Source organism: Chiloscyllium plagiosum, chromosome 6, assembly GCF_004010195.1.
Source record: "Chiloscyllium plagiosum isolate BGI_BamShark_2017 chromosome 6, ASM401019v2, whole genome shotgun sequence".
In the NCBI taxonomy this organism is placed as follows: Eukaryota; Metazoa; Chordata; class Chondrichthyes; order Orectolobiformes; family Hemiscylliidae; genus Chiloscyllium; species Chiloscyllium plagiosum.
Window position 1 is genome coordinate 81,507,504 of NC_057715.1, and position 8,216 is coordinate 81,515,719.

The 8,216-nt window shown below is 40.1% G+C and overlaps 1 protein-coding gene across 5 annotated transcripts in view; it reads right to left on the minus strand.

Moving 5' to 3' along the window:
• atp8a2 (ATPase phospholipid transporting 8A2) overlaps positions 1-8,216 on the minus strand; it is a 567,355-nt gene that overhangs the window by 309,791 nt on the left and 249,348 nt on the right. For all 5 annotated transcript variants that reach the window (XM_043691978.1, XM_043691979.1, XM_043691980.1 and 2 more), the window contains 3 exons: positions 5,646-5,728; positions 5,203-5,252; positions 3,642-3,711 (listed from right to left, as the gene is read on the minus strand). In XM_043691978.1, coding sequence (XP_043547913.1) covers positions 3,642-3,711; positions 5,203-5,252; positions 5,646-5,728 — 203 coding nt within the window. The remainder of the gene's footprint in view (positions 1-3,641; positions 3,712-5,202; positions 5,253-5,645; positions 5,729-8,216) is intronic.

The window sequence follows — 8,216 nt, forward strand, 5'->3', positions numbered from 1 at the left end:
GACACAAAAAATAAGTGGAAAGGCAGGTTGTGAGGGAGATACAACAGTTTAAAGAGAGATATTGAAATGTTAAGTAAGTGGGCAAAAAGTTGGCAAATGGAATATAACATGGAAAAAATGTGAAGTTGTTAATTTTGGGACAGAGAACAAAAGAACAATTATTTAAATGGAGAAAAACTGCGAAAGCTAAAACACAAAGGGATTTTGGTGTACTTGTACATGAAACACAGAAAGCTGGCACACAGTTACAGCAGGTAATCAGGAAGGCTATGGAATGTTGGCCCTTAGTTCAAGGGGGTTGGAGTATAAGAGCAGTATAAGAAGAGACTTATTGCAACCATACAAGATGCTGGTAAGACCACATCTGGAGTACTGAGAGCAGTTTTGGTCCGCTTATCTAAGAAAAGATGCCATTTCATTGGAGGCAGTTCAGTGAAGGCTCACTTGGATGATCCCCAGTATAGAGGGATTGTTATTTAGGAAGAGGCTAAACAGGTTGGGACTCTACTCACTGGAGTTTAGAAGAATGGGAGCTGATCTTATTGAAACATTTCAGATTATCAAGGGGTTTGACAGGGTAAATGCTAAGAGAATGTTTCCCTTCATGGGAGAATCTAGCACCAGTCTCAGAATAGATGGGCACCAATTTAAGGCTGAGATGATGAGAACTTTCTTCTGTCAGATAGTTGAAAGTCTTTGGAACTCCTTGCCATAAAGAGCTATGGGAGCAGAGTCCTTGTGTATTTTGAAGGCTGAGAAAAATAAATTCTTGATCAGCAGGAGAATCAAGAATTACAGGGAAAGGGGAGGAAAGTGGACATGAGAAAAGTTGGATCAACCATGATCCTATTTAATGGCAGAGCAGTCAAAGGACTGAACAGCTTACTCCTGTTCCTGTTTCTTGTGGTCTTATGAACTGTTTTTAGGTGAATGTGGAAAGCATCGGTCTAAAACTAAGGGGCTGTGGGATCATGTTCAAATAACGACCGGAATTGGTGAGTGGCGAAAATAACCTCTTTTATTCAGTAGCACAGGAGAAGTTCAAGGCAGCAATAAAATCCTGAAATGCAGTTCTTACAAAAGCCTCTTTATATACAGTTGTTACATATATTAAAATTCCATTACTATGGCATTACATTGTTTTATCTTAGTACACCAAGGTTTGAAGAGATGGGAGACAAGAGATGGGATGCTAGCTGCTACTTCAGATGGGATTGAGTGTGTCTGTCTGGTCTACTTGCATAATTAAGCGGTATTAGGCCTTTTGTCTCTTAAGTTAGTAAATGTTAGTAAAAATGCTAGACCTATAAGCTCTAAATAAATTAGAAATCGTACCTGTACTAAATAAAATAATAAAGGATATTACACTGATTACCACAGCTGGGTTGTGAGATTTGTTTACTATTTGCCAGTGAGAGTTTCATTCATTCATGCAATTTCATGGAAGTGCTGTTTTGTCAGTTAGATTCTTAAAAGGAAATGGTCCAGTTGGAAGGTACTTATTAATTAGGGAATCTATTCATGTCCAGGAGATGGTTGGTAAGGGCTGATTAATATTATAATATTTCGTGAAGACATGATGGTGAGGATGGTAATGTTCTGTATGTTACACTTATTAAGAGGTAAACACTGCTTGTAGCAAGGGCTGATAAGGTGTGAAAATGCAGTCATGGGTTTGAAAGGGTTGTTTTGATTATAAAGGTTTGTTTTAAATTTGGTCTATCTTATGATAGTAAAATATACTACAGATCTGTGGGTTTTATGAATGAATGAATGAATGAATGAAACCGTGTTACCGTAAATATAGGGTTAGTAAAGGGTTATGAATTAATGAACAGGAATCCGTATTAATGAATGCAGCAAGCTGGTGAGCGAGTTAACAAAGATAACCTATAGCACAATATCGCACAGGGCACTGTGCAAAAATTAGTGGTGGCTTCTCAGGACAGACATAAAGAGAAGTGTTTTCTCTCTCAGAGATTGAGGGACTTTGGAACTGTGCCTCAGAAGGCAGTGGAGGTGAGGTCAATGAATTTTTTTTAAAAGTGGTGGTGGGTAGATTCTTCTTAGGCAAGGAAAACAAAGGAAAGAGTATCGGGAGTAGATGGAAATGTGGTATTTTATACACAAACAAATCAGCTAGGATCTTAGTGAATGGCACACCAGAAGGAGGAGGCAAATGGCCTATGTTTGCTCCCAATCCAGATGTTTCACCATATGGTCACTGCCTGGCACCTGTGTGGCACTAATCAGCCTAAGCTTGGATGATGTCCTGGGTCTTGATATGAATGCTGATTGTTTCAGTATTTGAGTCATGAATGGTGCTGAACATTGTGTAAAGATCAGTGATCATCCCCACTTCTAACTTGAAGATGAAGGAAAAATCATTGATGAAGCAGCTCTAGAAAGGTGTGCCTCAGACATTACCCTGTGGAACTTCTATAATGATGGCCTGGGTCTAAACAATTGATGTCAAAGAGTGTGGTACTGGAAAGGCACAGCCAGTCAGGCAGCATCCTGGTGAAGAGCTTATGCTTGAAACGTCGACTCTCCTGCTCCTCGAATGCGGCCTGACCGGCTGTACCTTCCCAGCACCACACTCTTCAACTCTGACCTCCAGCATCTGCAGTGCTCATTTTCTCCCTAAATGATTGACCTCCAACAATTACAACCATCTTTTTTGGAGTAGCTATGACTCCAACCAGTGGAGACTACCCCCCCCGATTCCCGTTGATTTCAATGTTGCCAGGTTCCTCGATACTACTCCCCCTTCAATTCATCTTCTTCGCCCATTTGTCTCCTTTGTTTGAACCAAAGCTGTACTGACATCAGGAGCTAAGCAACCTTGGTAAAAATCACCTGATGACTGAAAGGAGACTTATGGGAGAATTGATAGCTGGATCAGATTTGTTTTGGCTTTTTTTTGAAAACAGGATAAATCTGGACAATTTTCCAAATTGTCAGGTAATGCCCATGTTGTAGCTGTATTGGAACAGCATCTAGGTCTGAAGCACAAAATATGCTCAAATGACATCCCAGTTTACATAACTATCTTAGCACCACAGGATAAAATCTTGGGCTCTGTAGAATTTCTCAACCAGGACTCAATGAACTACAACTCCAACCAATTTAATTCAAATGTACAGTATTTACACCAAACACAAATGCTTTGAATTCTCAGTAAAGATTAGATTAGATTCCCTAAAGTATGGAGACAGGCCCTTCAGCCCAACAAGTTCATACAAACGCTCCAAAGAGTAACCCACCTAGACCCATTCCAATACCCTATATCGACCCCTGACTAATGCATCTAAACTATGGGCAATTTAGCATGGCCAATTCACCTGACCTGCACAGCTTTGGATTGTGGGAAGAAACCAGAGAACCGGGAGGAAACCCACACAGATATAGGGACAGCATGCAAAACTCCAACAGTCGCCCAAGGTGTGAATCAAACCCAGATCCCTGGCACTGTGAGGCAGCAGTGCTAACCATTAAGCCACCGTGCTGCCCCATACATTGTGTAAATACAATATGTTCCAGTAAACATTGACTTTTTAAAACAAGTAACAGGTTAGTTTTGTACAGTGTTACCAATTTGTACCATTTCCATGCTTAAAAATATTAAACAGAGTACTTACTGCCCCTTTACAATACAGCCGAATCTTTCCTGATGGAATCTTAACAATCACTGACATTCTTTTCCTGGTGCTTTTGGACAGAAAAAAACCACAAAATAATTATTGACAAAAACTGAGCCTCATGATTCCTTTTTCTCCCAATAATAACTAGCTTGTCCTCATTATTTTGGATTACTAGCTGAAGTTGGAATGGCTACATCACGATTATCAATATTTTATGGTGCATTTTTCATTGGTACAGAGCACATCATTGATGTTGGTCCTCAAAAATATAAAAAGGGAAACATAAATGAAAGCACAGAAATTCTGCTGTTTCTGCACATAATAAGGAAATTAAGGGTGTGTGCAGGAATATAGAATTGTAGTGCTCCGTGGTTTCCTTTCAAATGCTCACTGTTCCAAGAGAACATTCAAGATCAAAACCAGGGTTTGATATTTCCAATCTGGATTGCACCCCAATTTTCAACCCAGATCAGAATTGAAGTTAGCCAATTGGAGAAATTTTCTAGTTAAACAACTGGGCTCAGAGCCACCCCAGCTGAAGCAGCACAGTCCAGAAATCCACATAGGCAGCAGTGGACAGAAACAGCAGTGAAACTACAACCTGTCATTTGCAGCACTATCTGTCATATTTAAAGGACCTTTTAGCCACATTGACAGCTACTGACAGAGTTAGGCAAGAGTGTAGTGGCAGGTTGGTGGAGGGGCAGACAGCCAAATGAGAAGAGGGTACAGCTGCCACTTGGGGCAGAGTTGGGATAAGTCTGAATGGGATCATGGGGGTGAAGGGCAAATCGTGTCAGATGGGAGCAAGTCAGAGTGATGGGTGTCAGGGATGGGGTCAGTTGTTGGACGCACAGGAGAGTCATCGCAGCAGGTGGAAAGGGAGCCAGATGCCAAGTCGGTGGGGACAGGTGGTTAGGTACAAAGAAGTCAGTGATGAGTTAAGAAATTCATAACTACCAATGAGTGGATTTTAATTCCTCTAACGTCTCTGGGTTAAATATTAATATAAGTAGAAACTCTCAAGTCTCCAACTTTAACTCAGAATTGGGGAGTTTTTCAGAGGGTTCTATATGCCAGATAATTGCCAAAAGGAAATTTCAACTTCCTGGCAATTCTTGCAGTGTCAACTACTATCTGTTGCAAGGTCCAACAAGATGTAATACCAGTAAACGTCTGCAGAAATTATCTTCCTATTGGAAGATTGGGGCTCCGATTTCATAAAACAAGGCTTGCTGTACAATTGAAAAATGTTAACAATTTTTTAAAAACTGACCGTTTAAAAGTTACAACAAAATAAGTGCATCTGCTGCAGAGTCACATTTTCTAGTTTCTTAATTAAGAATTTAATTCAAATCTCAACAAATATCTTCTTAATTGATCCAAGTTGCAGTTTTCTTTCCTTCTATACAATCATTATTGCATCCAAGAGTAATTAATTGTGTGAAGGTTTTTGGCACATATGATGCCATTGTCAGGTATGATGTAATTGCAATTCTTGGCCCACGTACTTCAATGTAACTGCAGTTGTGAGGTATTAAATGACAAAAGCACTTACCTGGAAAATTCCAGGACATTAAGCAGCTCGTAGATCTGCTCTTCTCCCATCTACCAATGGAGAAATAAAAGTAAATTATTTCTGTCTAGCTTGCAATTTTAACTTCTCAGATATATATCGCTAGTTCTTGGCTCTATCGCAGTTCTCAGAAAACTAGCAATTGACACACACAAAACACACAGCAAAACCTATAGCATTTCACATATATAATTTCAGAACACTAGAAAATATAGTTTCTCAGTTCTTCAACAACTGAAAATCTTGAAAATACACAAGTATTTCAATCCTGGAAATTACGTACCCCAATAATTAATTAGGAAACATATGATGTCGGACAAGAAATGTCCATCCCACCCCAAAATGTTCAATACAACTGCAACATTAACCTCCAAATGCTGACTGCCATCCAAACTTCACAGAAAACAATTAATATGCTTACTTACAGCTTCTATAATGACAGAATCAGGTGTTCTTCCAGTGAAGATGAATCCAAACTGCTTTGCGGCTTTAACCAATGAGTTTTCATCTGTATAAAAACATATCTGTCAGCAGCCGTGCAAAAAAGCAGGTAAGACTACCACGATGATTAGTCAGTTTATTTGGGAGCACTAGCTTTCGGAGCGCTATTCCTTCACCAGGTAGCTGTGGAGCAGGACCATAAGACGCAGAAGTTATAGCAAACGATTACAGTGTTATACAGCTGAAATGATATATTGAACAAACCTAGATTGCTGTTAAGTCTTTCATCTTTTAGAATGGGTTGGAGGTTTCGGTTCATTAATATGTAAATATCAGAAATTCTTTTCAGTCACATTCTTGAGATAAGTTATGGTTTTATAAAAAAAGGTGACATCTCAGCTCAGACAATGCATTAAAGGTGTGAGGTTAGAGTCTGTCTGTATCCCAAACTTGAGTCAGACTAGTTCTATTTCCAAAGTAGGAATTTATAAAATATTACATGGGTTGACTTCCTGCAGATTGTGTGCTTTTTGAGCAAAATAAAATGTATCTGCAAATATAATTCTGCAAATGCAAATTCACCCCATAGACATATGTGTGTGTGTGCATGCTTATCAGAGAGTGAGTGTGAGCATGTGCACGTGAGTGCACATGTATGCGTTTGCGTGCATGTGCATGTGATGGAGTATAAGCCTGTGAGAGGGGGTGTGTGGGTGAGTTTGGGATTGTAGGTGTGTGTGTGTGTATGAGAAAGAACATATGCGAGAGGATCTGCATGAGTACATGCATGTGAGAGAGAGTGTATAGTGTCGTGGCGTCACCTGTAGTATGACATGAACCCAAGGACCCAGTTGAGGCCATTCTCTTGGGTTCTGAACTTGGCCGTCAGCCTCTGCTCAGCAACAATGTAGAGTGGCCGAGCAGAGGCTGATAGCCAAGTTCGGAACTTATGAGGATGGCCTCAACCAGGACCTTGCATTCATGTCACGCTACAGGTGACCCCACTACCCTATACACTCCCTCTTACATACATACACACACACTCCACACTCCCCCCCCCAACTAAAGGCTTATACTCCATCACACACACTTTAACCAAGCGTGCGCACACACACACTCACGTACACTTACATGCACACACTCACACACTCCCTCTCTCATGCACCTGTCCATGCATATAAGTTTATGGGGTGAATTTGCATTTGCAGAATTATATTTGCAGATACATTCATATATTCAAAAGTGCACAATCTGCAGGCAGTCAATCCATGTAATATTTTGGAAATTCCTACTTTGGAAATAGAATCAGTCTGACTCTATATTGGAATACAGACAGACTCTAACCTCACACCTTTACTGCACTGGCTGAGCTGTCATTTTTTTTTATAAAACCTCGAGAATGTGACTTAAAAAAATTTCTGAGATTTATATTTTAATAAAGCGAAACCGCCAACCCATTCTAAAAGATGAAAGACTTAACAGCAATCTAGGGTTGTTCAATATATCATTTCAGTTGCATAACACTGTAATCTTTTGCTATAAATTCTGTGCCTTATGATCCTGCTCCACAGCTACCTGAAGAAGAAGCAGTGCTCTGAAAGTTAGCGCTTCCAAATAAACCTGGTGGACTATAACCTTGTGTTATGAGATTTTTAACTTTGCCTACTTCAGTCCAACATTAGCTCCTCCACATCATGACTATAATCAGTAACAGAAAAGTGGCTAATGAACTTTGCTCTGTCTTTGTGTGCTTGTACAATATTGACTGCATTTCCTTGACTTCACCTTCACCTTATCCAGACTTTAATTAGCTTACTGTAGCAATGCTGACCACCAGAACAGAAGGTAAGATGTTGTAGTCTTTCTCCAGAGGTCCTTTCAGACTGGTGCAAAGGTTCCTGCAGCACTGTTCATCACTATTGGGCCATTTTTTTTTCCTGAGGCTTTGGGAAGTAGTTATTACTTAAAGACCACCAAGTATCAAAATATCTGTTAACATACTTCATTGCTGTTCATGGACCTCACTCTGCCCAAACTGGTTGATGACTTGCTCAACCCAGCCACAACATACCACAATGCAGATGTCATTTACTCAATACACTGTGTAACTCATAAAACAAGATTTCTCCAATGTGCTCCTTATTGGCCGTCAGTTTCTACCAACTCTTGATTGGTTCAAAATGTTGCATCATCCAAAATAAACATAAATAACTGAGGATACTGGAAATGGAATCATAGAGTTTTAGAGACATACAGCACAGAAACACACTCTTCGGTCCAACTCATCCATGCCGACCAGATATCCCAACCCAATCTAGTCCCACCTGCCAGCAACTGGCCACTCCATACCCTTTGTATTCATATACCCATCCAGATGCCTTTTAAATGTTGCAATTGTACCAGTCTTCACCACTTCTCATGACAGCTTATTCCATACACGTACCACCCTCTGCGTGAAAAAGTTGCTTCTTTGGTCTCTTTTATATCTTTTCCCTCTCACCCTAAGCCTATGCCCTCTAGTTCCAGACTCCCTGACCCCAGGGAAAAGACTTTGT